Here is a 26,583-nt window from a genome sequence, read left to right as displayed (position 1 = left end):
TCTGCTGACCTGACAGACAAACCATCATCAGACCCACTGAAGAAAGAAGAGACATATCAGAGTACCCTTAATATGAAGTAATATTTCTGCTAGCACTCTGAGGAATAGTAAGTATTAGTTCAATGGGATACTAACATTGCTGCTGAATATGCAGAATAAACTTGAAAAACAAATTAAAACCATAGGAACTGTTGAGTCCTGTGTATAATGTAAAAAGATCATTCAGATGAGAGCGTTACTTTTCATAGCAGCACTGCCTAGGAATAATACAGCATTTTGTCATACTAACCTTTTTAATGTGGCATTTAGGCAACAAAATTGAAGTTCCTGATGATAAAGAAGTCATCAAATTGTGCTTAATGCACTATAGACTATTTGCTTAACTATTTTCCTGTAGATTTCACAGCATTTTACTAGCAGCAGTTGTCTTTTCTATTTCGTATTAATTACCTTGCTGTCCATATGCTAGTTCTTGAAATGCTCTTACTTTCCTCTTCTCCTACTGTGTCTTGATGGAGTGGTACTGTAACGTGCCATGTCACAGCTGTACTAAGGAGAACTTATAAAAAAAGCAGCACACTGTGCTAAGTGCTGATGATTACTTTCAAACAAGAATCTTAAAAAAGCCAGAAGTGTGAAAAGTGATCTACAAAGTACAATTTCTTCTCAAAGAAGAAAAGAAGAAAAAAGAAATTGGAAGAAAGAAATAATAGTTTAATGTCATGATTTAAACAAAAAAAAAAAAAAAGAATGCTACTGTAATATTTTAAGAAACTCATACTTTCAAGAAAAATAAAGTAGTCTAAGCTTAGTTGTGTATGTAAAGATCAAATTTTGTGTTTTGTTTGGAAGTCACAAGAATTTGGGACTCTTGTTGTGTTTGCACTATTTTAGTCTCTTTCACTTCTGTGTATTGCTAGTATAGCTTTAAAGTGATAAAATGGAGAAAGTTCTAAACCTCAAAAAACATACTTACATGTCAGACGTAAGTGATACAGTGACTTCCAAAATGTTTTTCTTTTGCATCTCTGGTTTTATTATTTATTTCAATTACTGTGGTTTATTTGGAATATTTTCAACTTAATTTTACTAGACCAAAGGATGCTAGAGAGAAAGAAAGGATCTTAAAAAAAAAACACAACCAAACAAACAGTTGGAGCCCCAAAATAACAACCTTAACAATCAAAATCTAACTAGATCTGATTTCTTTAATTAGCATTCTGTGCAGACCTAAGAAGCATTTTAAGTAGGGACATAATTAAACTTTTTTAGTCCAAGCTAGTGTATTGAAAATTGACTCATTTGAAAGGAAAATATATAAGCAATTTGAATATAGGAAGCCATACTTTTCCATGTCCATATGTCAAAATGTATGAGATGTGTAACATTTGTTCCAGGGACACCCTGCCACGTGTAAGAGAAGAATGAGTATTACTAACTTAGAAAGAGTCCCAGAAACTAAATGATCAGTGACATTTCAGCAAGGTTTTGACACAGGGTCTTCTGACTTCTGTTGTCAGTGGTACAGGAATGAACAGTAAGTTGTATATGTGTATAATTATGTAAGTTTCAAATAGTTTGTATAATCTTTTACATTACATGATTTTCTTTATACTGAATATTCCAAATTCGTGATTAGAATCCACAAGGTCAAAAGCATCAACCAAAGCAATTACTATTTTCTATCGTCTGGTTCCAATCCCCTCCCCTTGAAAAATACATTTAATTGATTAGTATGTCCATTTTAGTCACAGGTATATGGAGTCATTTTATGTTCCAATTAAATGAGACTGATTTTTTTTCCCCAGCATGTCCCAAGATCATTTCTTGCACATACTTAATTTATATTAAATTGAGTCAAAAATCTCAAAAACTTACGTAGTTCTTAGAACACAAATTCACTTTTGAAAGTGCATGCAATGTGTACTAAACCCAGTGTTCTCATTACACTACAGTAGCTGCAACATTTCCAGTTGAGTAAACAATAAATTGTTCCAAGTATAAATACTGCTATGGATGGAAATGTCCTATTTCAAAAGATTTTTTCTTAAAGTATTTTCCTCAAACTATTCCTTTTTTTTTCTCTCCAAGTGTTCGGAACATAATATAGTGCATTTTTAGACAAATAAGCATTCAGCAATATGAGTAACAATGTCATGTTCCAGTGTGTGACACAGAATCTTCCGTAGTTGCTCGAGTACTGTAATCTATCACAATATCCTCTTAGGCGTCTGGACAAATGTTTAAATAGGGCTTTTGAAGAAGCAACAATAAAGCACAAAATAAAACAAGTAAAAAAAGTTCTGTTGCTGTCTGGAGTCACTCTAGTTTTCTATGAACACTATCTATCCTAAGAAAAAACATCTTACAGATCATCCATTAAGTGTAGGATGCCATAAAGTCTGAACACAGCCTGCGCACGTCTTCTTGCAGATTTATATTTGCTGTTTACAGTGCAAGTAGGACATTTTGTTCAATAATATATTTTGGAAATGTATGCCTGACAGAGCATAAGAAACAGAAAATCACAGAGTGCTTTAAAATTTCAGTGTGTTACTGCTAACTTGTTGCTAACATGCTACCAATAGCTTCTGGCTAATAAAAGTCAATTAAATGTTAGTTCTGGTAATCCCATCTGTTGCACATTACTTCAAAAATAAAATTAAAAAAAAATGAAAAATATCTGAACATTTGCTTCATGGTTATCCTGGATACACAGCTCATATCTAAGACCATTGAAAACGTACAGGAGATACATTTAATAGCCTCATAGAATAATTTTGGTTCAAAGTGACCTCTGGAGGTCATCTAGTCAAACTCCCTGCTCAGTGCACATCTAAATAGGTCAGGTTATTCAGTGACATTTCCAGTCAAGTCTTAAATACCTCCAAGAGCAGATCCCCAAAACTCCATTGGTTGTTGCTTTTCTAGTATTTGACTACCCCCATGGCTTAAAAAAAAAAAGTTTAAAAATCTTACTATCCAATCGGGACTTCCTATGTTCCAGTTTGTGTCTGCTGCCTATCACTCTGCACCTCCACAACAGTCTGGCACCATCTTCTCTGTATCCTCCAATCAGGTAGCTGCAGAGAGCAGTAAGGTCTCTCTTAGACCCCTCTTACTTAGGCTCAACAGGTCGATCTCCCCCAGACTTTCCTCATACACCGTGTGCTCCAGCATCCAACCAGCTCGGTGACCTCTATGGGACTCACTCCAGTATATCCATGTCTCTCTTGTACTGAGGAATACCAAAGTAGATACCGCACTTCATATGTGGTCTCATGGGTGCCAAACAGGGAAGGATCACCTTCTCCAACTTGTTAAGTCTCACTAATACATCCCAGGATGTTGTTGGCCTTTCTGCTGCCAGGGTACATTGCTGGCTTATATTCAACTTGGCGTCCCTCAGGACCGCCAGGTCCTTTTCTGCAGAGCTGCTTCCTAGACAGTTGCTGCCCAGCCTGTATTGGAGCATGGGGTTATTTGTCCCCAGAATGCAGGACTTTGCATTTCCCTTTGTTGAACTTTGTGATGTGCCTGTCAGCCCATTTCTCCAGCCTGCCCTCTAAATAGCAACCTTGTCCTCATACATATTGATCATCTCCCCCCTGCCAGTTAGGTGACATCTGCAAACTTGCTGAGAGAGAATTCCATCCTATCATCCAGATCATTAATAAAGTTGTTAAGCAGTATTGGACCCAGAAGTGATCCCTGAGGAACATCACTATTTACTGGTTGCCAGCTGGACTTTTTACTACAGATCACAATTCTCTGAGCCTGCCTGTCCAGTCAGCTTTCCACCCATCTCCTTGTCTATTTATCCATATGTCACTAATGTGATGTTAAGGAGGTCAAAGTGATCAAAACCAAGTATGATATGAAGTTAACAAAGTTGTTATCTGGTCAGTATCTATTGACCAGTATCTGGTCAGCTATTTAAATAGTAGAAAGCCAACTGATGACCCTGTATATAAATCATGTTAAACAGCATATGCTGAAGAACTGTTAAATTACAGGACTAGAGAGTTTCCTTGCCTTACTTGTTATCTGACCTTAGTTAAAGCCATATTAACACTGAAATAATCCACTGATGTTTGAATGTACAGCCACAACTCATTAATGACTGTCATCACCATCTACCAATATCTCAATAATATTTTTCTTAATTTGAATATGGAGTATTGTTACAATATCTCAATATGCTTCAGGATGAGCTGTTGCAAATGGATCTGGATAGGAAAGGTTTTACATATCACTCCTTCCCCACTCCATCCCACCAAGTTTTAACTGTGAAATTCTGTGGCTTAGATAATAAACATAACTAATAACATGATCACTGAAGCTCTTGACCATAAAAGATCGTTAAAAAATTTGCACAAGGCACATGCTTCACATAAATGAAACGGTTGCTCCATTTGCAGTACAATCAGAATTTTCAGTAAGTTAAAGGGTCTATATAGAGTCAGTACATGTCACTGAGATTACTTATGTGCTTATAATTAAGTTTGAATAATGTTTTGCTGTGCTGGGACTAACAACCCTTGCAGTGTGAAGCACAGAACTGCACCTGTGAGAGACTAAACACCTTCTACCACTTCATTCAAAGGCACTTACAAACATTCTGCATCTCCCAGGCTTGGAACTGTAACGTATGTCAGGGTCCTTTATATTGCTACATTTTGACTTGGTTACAGTCACATCAATCACTTTATTCATACACATTCTTCTGGTCATGGAGATTTTACTTATAGCCATCCTCCTACTCAGTGCATCAAAGTAATTTGAAGATTTTCCAAGTCTATGTTTAGCAATTCATCTTGGAATATGGTGAAACAGTAATGTGGAACAAGCTCTATCATCTCAATAATCAAACTCCAGTTTCAAGATGCAGTGATCACTGAGGTTCAAGTGAAGTTTCCTGAGAGGTAAAGCACTGACAGATTAAATAGTTTTATCTATAAGGTATTTCACTTTTCCATTTGAATCAATTGGGCTTCAGTCAAATGGCATGATACTGAGATGAAGAAACTGGTAGCACAACTTGGAATGTCACACACTAAAGTTCTGTAAGGATTATCTGTACATCATAACACAAGCAGAACCATGTTCTTTACTGGAAGAGAGAAAGCAAACTACAGTTGTATTCAAAACCTTACCAAGTACAAAGAAAGTTTTTAAGAATTTCCCATGCTTTAAAACCAAACGGCAATTATCTTTTTAAGGACAAATATAACATACTTTACCTCTCTCAGTATTTACTAATGTAGAAAAGCAGTTGTTACGAGAAGGGCTAATGGCACATCAAGGGCACAGAGTTCATTAAACTAGCATGGTCTATTAAAAACTTTCAGCAATAAACATATAATGATTCAAAATAAAGTATATTATAAAAAGTCATATATTCTAAAAAGAATTGCATCCCAACACGTTTGCCATCACAATTTCGAATTAGACTTTATTCTGTTTTATAAAAAGACAGATAAGAACATACACCACGACAAGTATGACAAGCTGATAAATTGCTGACTTTAGAGGTTAGCTTCCCTACATATGAAACCCCCAATAACTAGAAGAATAAAGAACTGTCATTAAAAATCCTTGTTAGAAGAATGCATTTGCTTTAGCTTATTAATATGTTCCATTTTGCTGCTTTTGTTTTCTTAATAAGTCATCACATGTATTTTACTGTACTATCATATAACTCTGACAATAAATTAGGAATTTAAAGTTATCAGACATATGGCTTTGCAGGTTGAAAATTTACAGAAATTGACAAGCTAAGTAAAAGCTGAGTAAAAACTCAGATTGTAATTAAGAAGTACAGAAGTCTTTAATCAATACAAACATGAATATTTGTGATGCCATTTAAATTAGCAGATTCATTAAAAAAAATAAAATCACACCATAAAACACTGGCAGGGCAATTTCATACTTCAGAAATAAAACAACCTACATTAAATCTGATGTGTCTAAAAAAAATAAACCAATGAACTGCAGTTTTGCTCTTATTTTTAACTTCTTGCTTCTAATGCTTTAATTTAAAATGTTGCAATCCAAGTTTCATTGATAAAAAGTACAGGGAATGCAAACAGCAATCTCCAACTTTCATTGTTCACTAACTTTTTATAAAGTCTACCTTCCTCTTTTCCCCCACCAACCTCATAACTTGCTATTTGGCAAGTTTATTTTCTAAATATTTTTCAAATGTTCTCTGGTTTTCCTTCACTACTTTTCTTATCTTCATTTCCTCACTACCTCCCCTCCTCCATGCACACATTTTCTTTTCCTCACTTAAGATTTTACGTTTCAAAAGAACAATTAGAGATTTGATACCGAAGACTAAATATCTCAGTAAATACCAGGGATATTATACCTCTGCTCATGGAAAGGGATATATGACTGTACAATTAATGAATTTTACTTCCATTAGAAGCTTTCTCCATGCTCAGCAATGACTGCATTTTGAAAAAAAGTTTGTCACATTTGAATTAAGTCTGGACATACGTGTGTCAACTTTGCAAATAAAAAATTGTATTCATGGCTTCCACAGATTTCATGGTTGAGAGAAATTGAAGTTATTTAATGTGACAGAAAACACATGTTGGAAATGACGTATCTCCTGAAGTCAACAGGATTCTTAAACTCAGTGGTCTGCTCTTCAGCAGCTATTTCTTCTTCAATAGAAAGAAATTTCCAAGCTCAGATGTCTTGCCCTCATAACACATTATGTGAAAGCACAAAGCAAGCTGATCTTAAATATAGATATATAATTTATTAACTATTTTTAATGAACAACAGTTTAATTTAGAACTTCTAAAATATCATGTCAGACACTAGGCAAGGAAATTTCTTTTGAAAAACGAAGATTAAAACATTTATGGAGATTCAATGAAGCAAACCATTTTTATGAAAATACATTGATTTTCATTAAAATGCTATTGTGAAGACAACTGTGAATGACTTTCTAATTAAAACTAATTGGTGGAGGAAAGCTGTAAGACATTTGCCAGGTACAATGCAGTCAGAGTTATCCTAAGGTTCCAGCACTTTAAATGAGTACCTCAACTAAGGGCTACAGAGAATTTTTATTTATTTATTAGGAATCAATTAATATTTATTTTCACCTATGCAGTTAACTAAAAAGCAGAATTATTCAAAGATGTGATTTAACTTGAGTCATTATCTCAAAATTATTACACATTCTATAGCATATGCCATGTCTATAAATCTGATTTTGCAAGATTATTTGAAAAACTTTGTCTTGCTGCCCATTCCCACAATCAGTGTAGAATTATTGTTTCTTTGATTTTCTTTACCTCAAAGAACTTTATGGTACAGCACTATTATTTCTGGTCAGGCCTAGCTTTATTTCTCTATAGCATTATGGTTGGTATAATAAAAATTATTATTTTTTGTTTTGACAATTTTTGGCTACAATGTGTAAGACACATACAATGTGGTCAAAAAGAATTCCTTGTGCTTGATGTAGATATTTTTGTAGATTCAAAGAACAAGATGAAAGGCTTATAATTTCAGTCATTACCCTATCTTTTTCTTTCCTTTGGGGACATCTGTTTCTACTCCATCTCACTTTTTCTTTACTTTGGGGACATCTGTTTCTACTCCATTTAGCATTGTTATTTGCCCTCTATTAACAAAATGTTATGACGATTAGCATTCTAGAACTGGCTATTCAGATAATCAGCTACAATTCCCTATTTACTGAATTGATATATTATTAAAATACTCTGGCGCTATAGTGCGAAATATCCAGAAAAAAACTCAGTACTTCTAAAGATTTGAAAAAGTGTAGAAAGAAATCATAATATTATTTCACTCTTCAAAAGCCATCAGACTCCTCTCAAACACTGTCAAAGCTTCTCCCCCAAGTTTTCTCCCAGTAAGTGCTTTTCATATATCAGAGAGGTTAATTTTCTAACAATTCCACTATTTATATGATAAATAATATAAGTAAATATTTAAGCCAATAAGCTAAGGAAAATTCACTTCACCTGTTTCACGTTTCACATTTTTATGGAGAAACACACAAACTGTGAAAGCTGCATTCACTAATCCATTATTCTGACTACATATCAGAAACTGCTTAAGCTATTTATTTTCTATAGCTTTCAAAGAATGGTAAATTTTTACTAGCAAACGACCACACAATATGCCAGAGTTAAGGGAGTACTATTATTTCCTATTCACAACAAACAAGCTTTTGCCATGACACCTTGGAAGAAGATTCAGAAAGCCAGAATTTGAGATACATCACTTGAAACTCTTAAAGAAAGCACCCTGAAAAGCTTTAAAGAAAGGGCCTTGAAGTTCTCTTGAAAGCATGAGATATTTTTAAAAACAAGGATTTTCCCATTCTTTTTTTAAAGTGGGCTTCCCCTCAAATCCTCTGCATAAGACAGGAGGAGTTTGTTAACAAACTCCCCCTTGCCCTACTTTATGTTTGCTGTCATCGCAGTCCATACTCTTCCCCTGGAGTCTGAAGGAAAAAATAATGCTTTCTGTCACTTTGGAGACTACGCATCTCATCTGCTTTTTGCTCTGCTCGTCACTTTCCTACCCTTTCTTCACATTACAAGGTCTCTCTGCTGTTCCTCTGTCACACTCTGCAGGGTACCTTCCTTGCACTGTAGAAGTTTTTCCCAGTTATGCATGCATGCAGAAGAAATAATCACTTTTCTCTTATGCAGAGTCGCTCTGACAGAGATTGTTGTAGTCAAGACAGGCAATAAGGCACCCTTCCCCCAGTCACAACTGGTCATCCACACCCTTTAACACAGAACAGTAAAGCAAATATATGCGAGCTGCCTCACACCTAAATGCAGTAACACAATGCCTATGAAAATATCATGTACTACGAAGCTTAACTTTTAGGATTAAACTTCAATCACGTACAGAAAAAAATATTGTAATTGCATAACTGAATAGATGTGATTATTTGTTTTTCCAGCAAAGAGAATGTGTGACTATCATGCATGCTTGCAAATATAATTATAGTTACATCACAGCTTGCTTATTAATTACAACTGACTTCCTTTTAGATCTACCATCTTTTGTTGGTGATTTTCCCATTATACATAATTCAGATTGTAGACCTGACCATTAAAAACAATAATCAATTACATAATATACCTAATATCTTAGAAATGGGCACAGATCTTTGTGAACGTTGTGATACATCAGATATGTATCAGTCACAAGTCTTCAAATGTACTATAATGAGTAACTTCATTCACCGCAAAAATATTTCAATAAATTGTTCAAAGAATCATGAGATTATTTTATTTTAAATCAAAGGTTTTCTTTATTAGGGTTTTAAAATTTTTTTCATTGTTCATTCTATTGCTTTTCATTCAAAAAAAGTGAAAATACAAAAGTAATACATAAATCTAAAAAACATATTAATAAAAAGGTTCAATTTTTTCAACCCATACCTATTCATTTCTACTGCAATCTCATTTCAAGGTAGATTAGATGAACTCTGACAGATTATTTCTCTCCACTGACAGATGAATGTTAAACTGATTAGCTTGGACCAGGAAAACTACATTTTACATGTCTAAATACAGAGAAAATTAAAACCAGTCACAGAACTAGCTCCATAAGTGTAAAATGGGTATAACTACCTGAGCTGTAGTGGTAAGAAAAACACAGTTAAACCTGTGAATTACAACATGGTATTAATTACAGAAAAGAATAAATAAAATAAGGACATAACTTCTGGACAAGCAAAGCAGATTCATTGAAACCTGCTCTATTACTTCAATAATAATTTCACTATAGACCTTAAGGGACCATTATTTCTTAGATATGATATGTAATCTACTCTTTATGTAAGTTTAATTTCATCAGCCAGATGTTTTTAATTTTGTCAAACAATGAAGAATCAAATGGCTACTGATATGATTTAGTTTCTGAATAAGTAGCATATTTTTGCTGCATTGATTCTGATTAATTTTTAATATTAATACCATACCTGTTCTGTCAGGTGTAACTAGAAAAATTTTAAATATTGTCAGATAAAATTCTTTTTGTCTTCAACTTTCTGCCCTAATCTAATTCACAGATGAATAAAAGGATAGGATAATTCTTGACAAAAAAAAACCAACACAAAACTTCTCTTATTATTGTTTCTGTGTGTCATGGTTTAACCCCAGACAGCAACTAAGTACCATGCAGCTGCTCGCTCACTACCCCCCACCTGGTGGGATGGGGAAGAGAATAAAAAAAAAAAAAAAGTAAAACTCATGAGTCAACATAAAGACAGTTTAATAGGACAGAGAAGAAAGAAAATAATTACAATGATGATAATGATAATAATAATAAAAATCATAATAAGATGACAATACTAATAATAAAAGAATTGGAATATAAAAAACAAGCGATGCACAATGCAATTGCTCACCACTCACCAACCAATGCCCAGTTAGTTCCTGAGCAGCAATCAGCCCCTCCTGGTCAAATCCCCCCACTTTATATACTGGGCATGACGCCACATGGTATGGAATACCCCTTTGGCCAGTTGGGGTCAGCTGCCCTGTCTGTGTCCCCTCCCAACTTCTTGTGCCCCTCCAGCCTTCTTGCTGGCTGGGCATCAGAAGCTGAAAAATCCTTGACTTGGTCTACGCACTACTTAGCAACAACTGAAAACATCAGTGTGTTACCAACATTCTTCTCATACTGAACCCAAAACATAACACTATACCAACTACTAGAAAGAAAATTAGCTCTATCCCAGCTGAAACTGGGACACCATGCAGAACAACGATGTCGTGGTTTAACCCCAGCCAGCAACTAAGCACCACACAGCTGCTCACTCATTTCCCCCACCCAGTGGGATGGGGGAGAGAAAATACAACAACAGGCTGCTGGGTTGAGATAAGGACAGAGAGAGATCACTCAACCAATTACTGTCATGGGCAAAACAAACTCAACTTGGGGAAAATTAACTTAATTTATTGCCAATTAAACCAGACTAGGGTAATGAGAAATAGAACCAAATCTTAAAACACCTTCCCCCAACCCCTCCCTTCTTCCCACACACAACTTCACTCCTGAATTCTCCACCTCCTCTCTGCCAGGGGCACAGGGGTACAGGGAATGGGTGTTATGGTCTGTTCGTCACATTTGCCTCTGCCACTCCTTCCTCCTCAGGGGGAGGACTCCTCACTCTTCCCCTGCTCCAGTGTGGGGTCCCTCCCATGGGAAACAGTCCTCCAAGAACTCCTCCAGCGTGGGTCCCTTCCACGGGCTGCAGTCCTTCAGGCACACACTGCTCCAGCGTGGGTCCCCCATGGGGTCACAAGTCCTGACACCAAACCTGCTCCAGCGTGGGCTCCCCTCTCCACAGGGCCGCAGGTCCTGCCATAAGCCTGCTCCAGTGCGGGCTTCCCACAGGGTCACAGCCTCTTTCGGGCACCTCCTGGTCCAGCGTGGGGTCCTCCCTGGACTGCAGGGGGAGAGCCTGCCTCACCATGGTCTTCCCCACAGGCTGCAGGGGAATCTCTGCTCTGGCACCTGGAGCACCTCCTCCCCTTCCTTGTTCACTGACCTGGGTGTCTGCAGGGTCGTTTCTCTCACATATTCTCAGTCCTCTCTCCAGCTGCAGTTGCTGTTGCGCAGCAACTTTTTTCCTCCCTTCTTAAATCTGTTCTCCCAGAGGTGCTACCACCGTTGCTGATGGGCTCAGCCTTGGCCAGAGGCGGATCCAACTTGGAGGCGGGGAATCTTTGAGCAGTTTCTTACAGGAGCCGTCCCAGTAGCCCCCTCTGCTACCAAAAACTTGCCACACAAACCCAATACCAATGACAATTACAAAGCTTCCCTAAAGCTAACGAAAAAGGAACCATGATTAAAAAGTATTCTAAAGACTTACAGATACCTTTTACTTTTATCACCTGTATGTGAACATGCATCTAGTTAAGGCATATACTGTTCTGACTCAGCAGACAGTGCATTCATCATAGCATGCCTATTTTCATAACTTCATTGAAGTTGAGAGGAATTACCATTCCTATGGTTTCAACAGGGCCACTTATGTAATAAAGTTCCATACACATACAGAACAATTTCAAGCCCAAAACTAACAAGATATTTTTACTTACAGAAGATACAGAGGATTCACAAGATCATAATTTAGATATTCTGAAACTGCCTTACCATGGTGTAGTTGTGAGCCACCTTCATAAGCTCTGTGCATCCTTGCGCATCAGCAAATGCTCGTATTCCCAAACAGTTGGATGGGTGCAAAAGCTTCATTAGAAAATGGCAGCAAACCTCTACTACTTGTGGAAGCTGGAGGAGGCAGGCAGCTGCTAGAAGATTTTCAATGGTGTCTTCTTTCAATTCCAGGCAGCCTAAAAAAAGGATTGATAACACATGCAAACTTCTTTATTTGGTGTTTACAAAACATGCAGTATCAAAAGATCTTTTATAAATGACCTTAGGTCTATATACGTAACTCTACAGAAAAAGTGAATAGAAGGAGGATTAGTCTCTCTGACTGGACACCTCAGTGACCTGAACATTACAGTATTAGAAACATTTCTTTTTAAACTACTGTTAATTCAACTATATAATAGGGATACAAAGAGAGACTGTAAAGTATGGAAAGGAAGAGGAGACTTGGGAATGATGGTTTTGTTTCTAAAATGAGACTAAAATCTGAGTAAGTCTCTGGATAACAACCAGGCTGTGGGGTTTTGGGGGTTTTTTTCATTGAAATTGCTGATAAAATCTGCATTATCTTCAGTGGTACAGAGCAAAACTCACAGCCATTTACCTCCCTGCAAAGAATTAAATAACTGCCTAACATAGTATAACTAAACCCATAAAAATATCTTCAAAATAGGGCTTAAAATCTTCAAACTTCATATTGCTTATTTGTAATGTGACTTTGTGATTAACTATATCAGAGTAACATATGGGAGGCCTCTCAGCACATAGTTCTTCTAAAAGACTGTATTATTAGCTAAAAGAACATATCTGGATGCATAATATTTATCTTTAATTAATACTTATATTGCACTTAATTTTGTAATTTCACAAGTCATTATCTTTATCTGGCAGACTGATACAAGATAGAATAAAATAAGCTTAAAACATTATTTCTTTTAGTAAGAAATAACCGTCATTCTTGTCATCATGCTCCCCCCACCTTCATTTTTAAATGATTTTTTTTTTTTACATTAGTATCTCTTACAAATCTTGTACATTAATAACTTAAGAAACTATAAATTAAATATCACAAGGATGTCTTGGAGAACCGAGGAAAAGAATAGGAAATTAAAATGTGTAAATATAATACAAATTGTAAGAAACTAACACTTCTGATTTTAATTTGCTGTGCTTGGAAAGATAATTTCAAACTGTAAGAGGATTAAGTGTATATTGATCTTTCTGTTCAAAGTAATATAGTTCAACAGTTAGATAAACTCACTCTTTTCCCCACGCAAATTTTATATTTGTTGTCACATAAAGAGAAATCTACAAATCTTAATAGTTCTATCACATGGCACAGAGGAGTTCTAAAATCCTCAACTTCACAGAATGCCATTGAAAAGAAAAGCTGCTTTATATTGCAATGCCAAACCCAAAATACAATAACTATGACACTGAAGATCTGACCTTCTCTCCTTTCACTATATCTGGAGCTTTTAATATAGGATGGAAACCGGGAAGTTATATTTTACTGGATTATAGTTATAATACATCCTTTTGCAAAGGTTAGAGCATCAAATCAAGTACACAGCGTAATATCAGGGGTTTTCCTCTGCTTATTTTTATGCTTCGATTAATGTCGCATTAAGACTTTTTCTGATCATTTCTGTCCACCACACGTTTATGCAGTGTGGTCAGAAAGCACGATCAGCAGCTGATTCTTGGCTGACCCATATATTTATCAATGTCACTCCCACATTTGCTGCATGCTTGCAGGTAACGACTTGCTCAACACACTATTTGTTATCTAGAATATAGTTCCGCTGTGTCATGTGGAAGCTATCAAAAGATAGTTGTTTTCAAATAAAAACTGATCATCCCAGTACCAAAAGGAAGAAAAAAAAATCTGCAAAACAGCTGTGAAAAGTAGATGGACTGAGAAATGTGCTGATGGAAACAAAATTAGAAAAACAGACTTTTAAATCTGCGTTTCTTATATATTATTTATTTTTCAATGATGAGCTTGAAGAAGTCTCTGGCCCTACAAAGCTGATCCAGGTAGCGTTTACAGAATGATGTAAGACGTGAAAGAATCACCACCCTTTCTGAAGAAAGGTAAAAGCTTTTTATCACTAAATGTAGCCTTAGGAGAAGAACCCAAAGGAAATAGTTGAAGCCACATCTATCTATTTATTTTCAAATTGAAGATATTTCTGTTAATTTTAAGGAAAACTAGTACTAGTAGGGTAGTGGTTGGGAACTAGTAGGATTAAAATAAGTTTAAGTCAATAAAAATGATGATCTGTTTTCTAAATTACATATTTGTGTAACCAACATGATCATTTTAAAGGACAACCTTCAAATTTTTATGGAAGACTCTGAACAAGTGTCTGCCTTACACATTAATCAAGGGAGTAAACATATAATGGCTTCTGGGAGATCTGGAGATATGAATACACTATAGCTTGACTTATTTTTAACTAAATTCAGAAACACCAATTTACTACTTAATATATCTAGGATAAGAGCTAGAAAAATACACTCAGCTTGAGTTAAAGAGGAGTTTACTGTTCTTTCTTTCAGTAGTGTCTTATCCTGCCCCCTTTTTTTTTTCTTTTCTTTTTTTTCTGCACAAACACGGTAAGGAGTAAGATAGGGCTCTCCAGGATCCTGCTTTTACAAAGCATTAGCTTCAATGATAGATAAGTATCTAATCCATCTAAATGCTTTCCAAGTCTTACTTATTGTCATTTTTAAACATCAAGACACCTTCATGAATTTGGTCACAAGGGCTGTATTCACTTTTTCAGAAGGGTGCTATGACATTTTTATGCAAATTCTTCTGAGATATCAAATGTTCAGCATGGTCAGAGTTTGAAAAAAAAGCTGTTAAGAGGCTCAGTATATACAATGTCAACTCCTCAGACAGTTTCATATTGACAGTTAGAAGATCCAATTATCTACTGAAAAATGTTTAATAGGATATTCAAGGGGGGAATTAATATTACTGCTTCTTCAATTCACTTCCCCTTCACAATTTTAGGCAATAAGGAGCTTGCACAAGTACTTTGGTCTGAGCAAAACAAATTAACCAAAGCTTAAAATGTCATTTTGTATTACATTAATTAGGATGAAAAAATATATGAGAAAAAAACAATCAAAAGAACTTTAATGGATTCTAATTGTTATTCTAAATTACTGTTTTATTTGTGACAAATTTTATGTGCTTTGCTTATGCAGAAATTAAAATGTCTGTCTTTAGGATGTGTTCTTATAATGAATACATAAATTTTATTACCTCATTACCAAATGTGAAGCAGAGATAATATATAAAAATTCCCTGATATCTTTATTCTTTTTCTAAATCTTTTTTCCAAGTTAAGGGACAGTTTGGGGATTTTTTCCTTTTTTTTTTTTCATCATATCTTTTACTTTTATTCCTTCTTTTACTCCTTAGGCTACACTGTTGCAACTCATTTTGTGTATAGGCAATCACTGCATCTTTGACCACCTTTGCATGATGTTCATAAGGTCAGTGTGTGTCACAGGAATCAGCCTCCCACAGCTATTGCCCAGGAGGTATCAATACAAATATGGCGGGACTGCTCAGTAGGTACTGCTCACTTAATCTGTGCACAAGTAACTCATATGCGTAACACATAGTAATATCATTTTACCTCATGGGCACAGTAAATTTTTTCTCTCTTGTAATTACACATTTATCCATTCATAGCAAGACTCTTCAACATTCTTAAGACAGCTGTGAGTAAGGATGCACCAGTGAAGTCATGGGAAGTGTCAAGGAATTAGAAAGAAAGGCTAGAACTAAATCCTTTTAATCAGGTATTTATCTTTTTAACCTTTCTATTTCAAGTGTCTTAATCAGTTGTGTTGCAGTATTGAAGTTTCTGAATGGAATTATTTCTGTAGGCTAACCAGTTGTAGAAACGCAGCATCTCTATTATATGTCCATTTTTTAAAACAAAAGCAGATATTTATTCAGATTTTGCATAGTAGATTAATTGCTTACAATTACGGTTACAAGAAGAAATTGCTTTTTTGAAATAGCATCAAATTCCAGTGAAGACTAGAAAAATCTTATAAAAAAGGTGCTATGCTTCATATTGCTATAATAGACCTTGTTGGCATTGCTTATCATTAATCTTACCAAATCTTAGGTATCTGCTAGGTAGCCACCTGAGCTAATCATGTGAGATCTCCTTTTATAGTCAATGGAGAGAAATATAAGGTGTTAGAGCAGTTTTCATCTGCCCTGTTTTAGTCATTTACTTTAGAATGAGATTAATATATATTTGAATTTATATTTGCTGATATGAATTGAGTTCATCTGCTCCCAGAGAGTACTGGAATCATCATAATCATCAGGTATCAAGTGATGAAGTGTCTGGAAATGCCTTACACCCTTTAAACACTATTTGGGTCCAATTCTGATGATCATTCTCTCTGCTACTGTGAACTGCTGGTAATGACGTAATGTGTAGTAATCACCTCTTATGTCCATCCATGAATAACAGCCACTGAAGAATGCACTGAAAAGTATTTTCCCTGTAGCAGAACATCTTTTAGTCTCCAGCTGATTCCTGGATTTTGACCTGTGCCTTAATAGATAAATTCTCCATTTTATCATCTCCCACACTTTTCATAAAGGTGAAGTTGTTTTCAGAAAAGAAAACATGACAGACAGTATATTCCCTTTGCAGAGGTTTCTCCTGATCAAACTCTTCTTTATTTTCTATTATTTGCTGCAGACCATGCTCATCAGCTGCAAGTGAGGAAAACAGGCACTCTATAGCCGATTGTGCTTATTTCCTTACAGTTTGGCATTTAGCATCAGTGAAAATTCAGAAAGGCAGCTCATTTTTGTGCTGTAGATGTTCAAATAAACAAACAATTACTACCCCAAAAGGGAGTAGGCCCATACGCAAATAGATAGTGTAATTTAAATTGGGAAAAAACTTAGGATCTGCCCATTCCTATTATCAGACTAATCATCTTACAAAACCTAAACCAAATACAAATTAACTCCAAAAGTAGGTATGACCCAAAGATGTGTTTACTTGAGGGTGCTGACGAATCACTTGATTTTTTGGCAGCTATTTTGGTATCAGCCATGATAAATAAAAGACAAGTTAAACCATATGACTTAAGTAGGAAAACTATTTTTTCCCCAGTGATTTTTTTCTTTTCCCTGACAGAAAATTTTTCCTGTCCTGAACAACTTCAATTCCCTTCAATTCTAAACTAAACTGAGTCATCTGATTGGAACAGATTGATTTTCTGTTCATACAACATGTCTTTTTTAATCCCTGTGGATAAAATTCAACTCTTGAAAAGGACAACTTATTTTAACTCCTCTTCACATAGGGGACTTAAAATTATTTTTTTAAGTAATTTTCATTTACATTTCTATGAAATAATCTCTAAAAACACTTAAAATCAGGAAAACATTCACTTGATTCAGATATATAACTTTTGACTATGATTAGATACTCAATTACATTGCCAGTTATGGTGATAGCTTTTGAACTCTTCTCTACCAAACATGGGAATTTGTCATTTCAAATAACAATTTTTATATGAAATTCATATTTAAGTATTATTACATATAAATAAATAATTTAATGTTTCCACAGCCATAAAAATATGTAGTTTGCCAAAAATGAAAATGCCTCCATCACAGTAATGTGAGAATTCTTATAAATTAAATAGCTTCACTCTTTTAAAAAGCTGTACCATTATTTACACCCCCATCATGCTACATCTTTTTTTGACTAAGCAGACTAAACTGGACTAATCACGTGGTCATTTGCTAGTACTGTTAAAGTCCACTGTATTTCAATGGCACGGAAAATTACAACATTGCAGAGTGATAAGGAAATCCTATTAACAAATTAAAATCCCGCCTGAGCAGTAACCCTCTTGCAAATGTCTGGCTAAAGATCAGAAAAGTGTATTAGCCAAAATATGCCATCATGTGGTAACCTTTCATCTCCTGGTCTAAAAAAAACCCAAAACACCTTTGTTGCATATCTGAAACGTCATGTTTGTAAAGAAAATTTGTCCACTGACCTATAAATATCATGTTTTTAGAGAGAAACATTAAGATGCTACTTTACCCTTATGAAGCAACTGCAATTCATGTGCCTTAGCTCACCTCAGATATTTGAACTTAGTCACCTGTAAGTTATACATACAAATAACAAGAGTAAAAACAATAAATAATTTTAGCTGTGAGTCTAATCTTCAAAAAACCTTTTTATAAAGTGTGAAGAAAGATATATTAGTGCTCTGAAGATATGTTTTTCCATTGGCTATAGAAAAATTGTTAAAATATGAATTTCATTGTTGGGGTTATTTGCTGAAGATTACTAGTTTGTACTTCTGTAGATGATCAATATATTAATAATTACATCACCAATAATTCAACTATTATACGGTCATTATATTTGGAAATTTAAAGCTTAGTTTTATATATAAATAGAGAAATATAAACTCACAGGTTAAAACAAACAAAGAAAAAAAATCCCAAGAAAAAGGTTAACTCAAAAATATGCAAACATAAACAAGATTTACTACCTAAATTTCCAGCAGCACAAATCTTGCACTCATACACCAAATAGGGTGGAAGATGACAAGAATTATTCTCAAAAGCCCATTTCAGATATAAGGCCTTAGTTTGCCTTAATTCTTTTTAGTCAATGGACTTCAATACTTAGGTTCGCTTTCAGACTGTAGGTCCTGCACATCATGTTGCACACATTGAAAACCACTTCAGAAATTTACTTTTGTAAACAAAACCAAACTTCATACTGAGGAAGGTGGGGGGGGAAGTTTTCTTCCAAAAGACCTGTACCGAATGCTAGGTACATTTCAGGGACATTTTATTCCACTGGCTGCTTTCTATCGATGGTATGAAGGGGAGTGTACAACCTGTGGTTTCCAGTGCACCGCCCAGGTTTCCGGAACCGTTCCCAAATGACCTGCCTCACACAGGTCCTTTTGCTACAATCAAAACCACACAATACACACTCTCAGTATCTATATCTCAGTGAGTTATAGCCTTTCTATTACACTGAACACAACCAAGCCCTGACCTCTGGGGAGAAAAAACAAACAAACAAACAAACAAACAAACAAAATCTTAAATGTCTCAAGGACAACGGAGCTCAGCCTTCAGGTTTGAAGGAGCAGTATTTTATTCTCCCCATCTGAAGCTAGCTCAGAAGCAGCAGTACTCACTTCTACCAGAATAAGCTTCTCAAATTCTCAGGCGATGATTTGGCAGCTTGTGCTATGGTATCACAGAGCTGTTCAAATCCACGCTTAAAGAAAAAAAAGTTAGCGGTGGAGGCATCAATTGCCAACAAAGATTTTTGCTTCGGAGTCCACCTTGCAGTCTAATGAAATCTGCTTTGCTTTGGGCTGGATTGCACCGCTGGGAGAAGTGAATACCACAGTCACATCCTGTTCTGTGGGTACACTGCAGCACAGTCGCTGTGTGATGGGCACAGAATAGAAAGGGAAAGAAGGTAAGTTTTACAATGCAGGGACAGGAGCAGAGGAACATGTGAAAGGTGAGGACCTTTTTTACAAACTGCCATTATCATTTTCCTGAAGTTTTTGCTTTCTTTTGGAACTGTGGTTACACAGCTAGGCAGCTGAGCTCAGCAGAGTGGATATGGGTACATGTCTCCACTGCAGGAACTCCAGAAAGAACCGCAGTAAAGAGGTATCCCATGCTACAGCAGCCTGTCTGAGCACTTCACTGATGCTGTTCAGGCAACAGCATGGCATGCACCAGATGACAACACAGAAGGATGGCACTCCACTCAAAGGAACCCTCTCACTTTTCAGGCATGTCCTGTATTAATGCTTGGTTTACTCTTTCTTCAGAGATGGAGAACTTTGAACCTAGCAAGGGACAGCTTTAAAAATGCACCTTGTAGTGCACTCAGTTAATTGTTCTCCCCCTCCACACTCACTGCTTCCCTGAGTCTGCCTGAATTTATTCTTACTGACTTCTCAGGAGTAGCAGGTTGCACCACAATACAAGGAGACACAGTCAAGAGCTATCTCCCCATAACAGTCTCTGTCATTCTGAATACTCAAAATTTATGGATATGCAGTTTAGAGCTCTTTTCAAAGAAATTCTCATACACTACACCAAAAGAATGAGAAAACAGCTGGTTCCTAATACATAATTGCAAATTCTGTCACTTGGAGGAGTGTCCTGGGTAAAAGGAGGAAGAGTAACAGTTCATTTTGTTGTATAACTCCAGGAATGAGCAAGGACTTAATGTTTCAGTGACGGGAATGGAAAACATCTGCTCCAGTGGGACATAAGGTCCTCGGAGCAGGGATTACTCAAAAAAAACCACAAAAAAACAAGGAGGCAGGCAGTCTCTGCAGTTTCCCACACACCTGAGTTATGTGAAAGCCCACAGTTTGTTTCAGGATCAGAAAGACATTCAGTGTATGAAGCTATTTTATTCCAAGCAGGCTGACATCTACAAATGAAAGGAGGATGGCAGTCTAGTCCTACAGTTACAGTGAGAAACTCTGGAAGATGCTTGCATTGTACACAAGGAGAGTATAGCTGATAATTCAACCCAGGAATAATCCCTGGTGTTGCACTAAGGCTTTGCTGATGCATAAATAAGAATTTAATGAGGAATTTTATATGAAAACATGAATCTTGTCAATTGTTCCAGCACTAGTAAGAAATGCAACTGGAGCAAAGGTACATATGGTCTTGGAAATGTAGTCAATGCACAACATTTGTGGACAGATAATCTGAATGATAGCTTTGCAGATTATGAGATCACTGCCACCTTCCCACCTCCTAAATTGGAGCAACCTTGATAAACAAGGCGTCAGTGGATAACTGCAAATTTTTCTTTATTGACTCCTGAAAACGGTTTATGACAAGTATCTGCTTCTGGAAGAGAGCTTCACAGGGGATCTTTCATATCCAGAAATTAAGTTTATTCAAGGTCTACCACCATCTGGTATGACTTACGACCATTCTTCTGTACTCTCCATTACACAATAGCTTACGAAGTCTTCCAGGTCAATTCAATTACCTTAACTTGTCCTTTTATCACTCATCCCAGAGGTCCTGGAACAATTGCTCTCCCATCTGAAGTGAATGGAAATTCACAAGGGCTGATCCTGTGAAAATGCAATGTCAACCATGACTTCAGCAGAGTACATGGCAGAGCAAATGTCTTGGGACAGCAGCAGGTCATAGTTTCCTGCAAAAAGTCCTAGATAGAGATGGTTCACGTTCACAGGGGTCTCTAACATGATACCACAGAACAAACTCTTGAACTTAACATGTCACAGAGGTAGAGGCAAAGACCTTCACGATATGCACAGTATCAGGGGTCACTCTAGTTCTCAATGTGATCAGTATCTCCTAGAGGAGAGTAGCCTGAAACACTGTAAACAGGCTACCATCACCCAAGAGCTAGGGATTGTTTGTCTAAGCAGATGCATTTAATAATTTACATACAGCCTTACATTATATCTATTAAGTTAAGCTTGTCTGGGACTTCCCTCTAGCACTGAGGCTAACTGGAATGAAATGGCCTCAGTTATACACTAAATTCTGTCATCCTCCAAACTGTGGTAGTCACATTCAAACTGCATGTTGAGGAACGATCCTGTGGCTGCGATAGCCCCTGGACTGTATGAACATTATAAATTGGCACAGGCCAAAACTATGCTAGCAGTCGTTGTCACTGTTTATTCATATAGACAACTGAGTTTCAGCAATTAAAAAAAAATATTAAAAAATCCCCCAAACAAAAAAAACAAACCTCCCTGGGATATTAAATTAATAAAGCTTCTGTTCTGAAGGAACCTAAGGGTCCTTGTGCTTAAAGGCAGTTTCTTTCTTGCTACATCCCTGCTGTCTGCCCTGTGTGAGTTATTAGATATAACACTGACAGAGAAGATACTTGACAGTACTTTAATTAAAGAATCACCCAAATAAAATCTAATTAAAAGCTTGAACCTCTTCCATGTATGATCCACACTCTATTGTTTTTTTTTTTTTCAGATGTGCATAAATAAATCAAGGAAATTCTGTTTTCTATTAGTTAACTGATTTTTGCTTTTTCAGTTTCATTAATGGTATGAAAGCACCAGCCTATTCTTCTGATCACTGTTGGGAACGCTTACTAATTAGATAGCTCGATGCAGTATGAGGAAATCTGTAGTAACTTCACAGATCTGTTATAACTTCAAAGGAAGGCTCCCAGAGTCACCAATGGCAGCAAAATACCAGAATTTCAATCTCTAGTTCCAGTCCTATCTAAAAAATTTAAGCATAATTGCAAATAATCAAAACTCAGGTTTTAAGATCAAGAAAGAAGCATTACCTAAGAAAATGAGGTAAAGAAATACTCTTCTGTATTACTGCTTATCTTGAATTCTAAAAAGATCAAAGAATACATATCCATGTATACCAGGGCACTAGGATCTCAATCCTAGATTTTCTGCTATCAATCGTCTTGCTGCTTGAAAAATGAAACATACTTTCTGCATAGCTGCTGGACATCAGTGTTGGCTTCAGAGTTCCTCAGCTGGCTAACATGAAACATTTAACAGACATGCAAAAGAGGAAGCTTTGTTTCTGTTATAGTTCTGTTATATCACAGATGAAACATATTTTGTTCATTTAAATAAACCAACCAAATGCAGCAAAGTCTGGATTGATTAAACCTGTACCTTGCATTGAAGTTGCATATTTTTTACTGGTCAAATATATTCTTCACAAAAAAGACAGTAGGAAAACCTTTGTGGTTTATCTTTGTTGATCTATGCAAACTACAAGAAGCACATAATTTTGATGCAGAATTTTTCTAAGAAATCTACATCTATATATAGAATTTGAATTATACAACTTGTAATTACATTATCATTTAGCTTATAATTAGAAATCTTTGTGCCTATTTCAGATAAAACACTATGCAGCCACTATCTTATTAATTTATTTACAAAATTAAGTTCTTCAGTTATAATCCTTATACATATAAAAAACCCCAACTTCCAAAAGAACTCCAAAGCCCATCTAATGTAGAGTTTATAGTACTTATTTTAATACATCTTAATTTTTTCAGCTTTAATCAAATTGTGTTTTTATAGGTACATCTATCACATTAACTTTATAATTAGTCATGTTGAATCTTCACAGAAACTTAACACCTTTTACTATCTTTACATCAGTATTTCTGTCAGTCTAATTTTCTGTCTTCTTGTTACTGCTCTTAGATGGACAGCTGCCTTCACTTAGGAGCAGCTCTTATCAAGGCTGTAGAGGACTCGATGCTCTGCTGGTCACTATGTAATTCTACCTTGCCAATTATTTAGAACTCTATTTGCTCTATACATGAGTGAACATGGTCCAGCTTCACGGTGTGTCATGACTCTGTCATCTACCTATTTAGGAGTCACAGGGATGGAAATTTACCATATTATAAATTACCATATCATAATATAATAAAATACTGTGACTCCTTTATTTAACAGAGTAATATTTTCTTTAAGAATAAAAAACAAAAAGTCCAGAAGAACTGCCTATTGTGAAAGGAGAAAAAACAAAAAAGTTTAAAAAAAAGTGAAGCAAGCAAAAAAATTAACATTTTATCTTACTTAAAGATAAGATAAGATTTGTGCAACTTTACTTATATATATAGCCTCAAAAAGGTGACTGGATTTATTTAATATGCTGATTTCTCATAGACGGAAAGCTCTTCCTGAAGTTGATCAAAATGTTCATTTTCCTTTGCAAAGAAAGTAATATCCCAACTTTACACAATTGGCAAAGAGACAATACACACCTTTTTTTTTGGTTGGTTGGTTTGTTTGTTTGTTTTTTCTAAATTAAATTCACTAGTGTTGCTACCTAACTACTTTGTCTCCCATTGAGACATTAGTTAGTTATTTTTTACACAGGAAAACTTTTTAAAGGCTCAGTATCTATACAAGAAATTGCTCTTGATAATAAATGAACACAATGTCATCATGAAAATGGGACATCTTGAAAATAAATGCAGCCTTTATTTTGTAGGGTAGCAGAGAAGTTTTTTTAATTATATGCATATATATTTGATCTCTATATATAATTATTTGTTTTTATATATCTATCTTTTACATCTACATAGATAAATAAAATTGTTTAGGACCTATTGTAAGAGAAAACCTTTTGAATGACTAAATACAAAACCAGATAAGGAAAAAATGCTACTTTTTAATTAGGTCAAAGAAAATTGAACAATTTCCCTTAAAAAATGAATGCCTGAAATACAGAGTTTGGAAGATTTAAATCTAATAAATAAACAACCAAGATTGATAGAAAGGCTTATGGAAGCTAATATGATGGTAGCAAAATATTACCTTTAGGTCATGGGGTAAAGGAATTTTTATTCTCCACTGAATCAGAATTCTGCTTTATCATAAATATCATTAAATTCCACTACAAGTTTTAAATAAACATAGGAAAATAGCCTCATTTTGAAATAAGTAAGATCTATTCACTTTCTTTTATCTTTTTAGCAAAAATATTTCTTTTATTTATTTTAAGAAACTGAGATCTACAATCACGAACTAGTTTTCAAGAGTTCTTGAGGTTTATTTCATTACTGAAAAAGGGAAGCAGCTTTCACATCCCATATTCTAAAACTAGTGGGAAAAGTACATTTGTAGTGAGAAATTATATATTTAAAGGAGATTATAATAATAAAACTGACGACCTTTAGAAAAAGCTTCAAAATCACATTTACACCAAAAATATATTTTTACCCTTATATTTCTCCTCCTTCATAACTGGAATAAAAATACGCCAAATTTGTTCTAAAATAAAAATTTTACCTCCCTAATAATATTTAGAACTTTTCTGACCAGATTCAAAATTCATTGAGTTGCAGAACTCAAATTATAAAAATTCAACTATCTTACTGAGAGTTTAGTTTGGTGGGTTTGTTTTTATTTTTGTTTTGTTTTGTTTTTTCATGTCACTGAATGCTTAGAATACCAAAAGACGATAAAGGGGTTGTGAAGCAGTAACCACCAGCCTGTCCATACTGTCTGAAACCAAGATCAGTTATGCTAAAGAAAGTCTAAGAATAGGTTGTACATGGTGGTAATAAATATTCATTTCAGAATGGATGAAAATTACTCTCTGCATTGCAAAGTTTCATGTTATTTAATCTCTTAATGATATTAGTAAGTAATCTGCTAAATGAGGGTTTATTTTATACAATAGTAACAGATAAAGTGATGATTTGCACAAATGAGGTTAAAAGGAATGATTATTTGTTATTTCTCACATAAGTAGAAACTATGAGAAAACAAACAAAATTATCAGACAGCAAATTTGGAAATACCAAAGTAATTAATATATTTTACAGAGCTTAACTCACTACCACAGTACTCTGTAGAAGCTAAAACTACACATGCTTTCAAAAGGATTAGACAAACTCACATTTGATCACCGACTACCAAAGTAGATGAAATTATGTTCCATAAAGCTGGAAGATAGGAGGACATCCCAGCCAAATTATGACTATCCATATCATGCTACCAAATATCTACTATTGGATATTATTACTGGCAAGTCTCTGAGTTAAATGTGTTTATGATCTGGCCCAACACAGAGGCTCATCTATCTACAGTTGCAGAATATATTTAGAAAGGAACAAAAGAAATAACTTTTATTAATGATTTTAAAAAGTAGACAATATAATTTTGTTGTTTTGAACAAACTGGAGTTATCACCTATTTCAACGATTTAGACGAAATGGCACTGAACAGAGACTTCAGAAACTCAGTCCAGAAAATCACGTCCTTTCAGAAGCATATGAATGTTTCTGGAAGCACAGGTAAGAACTATTTTAATTAACAGGAGTTAAAAGGAAAAATTGAAGACACACAAAGCAATGTGTAGGTAGTTACTGAACTAATATTATTACCTATTTTTGTACTGACGGATACAGCAGATGTTAACAACTCTCCTTTCAGATAAATATACCTATCTTTCTTCAGGTCTCTGATGTACAAAACCTCCCCTTCGCTGATCTTTAATTCTGATATTTTGAAACAGTATTTGATTTTATCGCTGGAACTGTAAGGTCTGGTATTGGTACAGGATACATTTATCTATAGTAATACGTTTCACAGATATGCATATTTTACCATTCTTAATCTATTTAATATGTATGATTCATAATAAAAATGAAATAAATTCACTAGATTCTAAAAAATATAAACCTAACTGAATTACAGTTAACATAATGTGGAAATGCTTCCCTTTTTCAAATTATATCTGAAAATATTTACAGCATAATACTCCTAACTTTTAAGTTTTTACAAACAAGTCCA

At 35.2% G+C, this 26,583-nt stretch overlaps 1 protein-coding gene across 2 annotated transcripts in view; it reads right to left on the bottom strand.

Moving 5' to 3' along the window:
• The window catches only part of KLHL1 (kelch like family member 1), a 237,681-nt gene that overhangs the window by 124,993 nt on the left and 86,105 nt on the right, over positions 1 to 26,583 (bottom strand). For both annotated transcript variants that reach the window (XM_049816006.1, XM_049816007.1), the window contains one exon: positions 12,178 to 12,374. In XM_049816006.1, the coding sequence (XP_049671963.1) occupies positions 12,178 to 12,374 (197 nt within the window). The remainder of the gene's footprint in view (positions 1 to 12,177; positions 12,375 to 26,583) is intronic.

Source organism: Accipiter gentilis, chromosome 13 (genome assembly GCF_929443795.1).
Source record: "Accipiter gentilis chromosome 13, bAccGen1.1, whole genome shotgun sequence".
Classification (NCBI taxonomy): Eukaryota; Metazoa; Chordata; class Aves; order Accipitriformes; family Accipitridae; genus Astur; species Astur gentilis.
The sequence above is the reverse complement of the archived record's forward strand: the minus strand, read 5'-3'. Positions and strand labels throughout refer to the sequence as shown.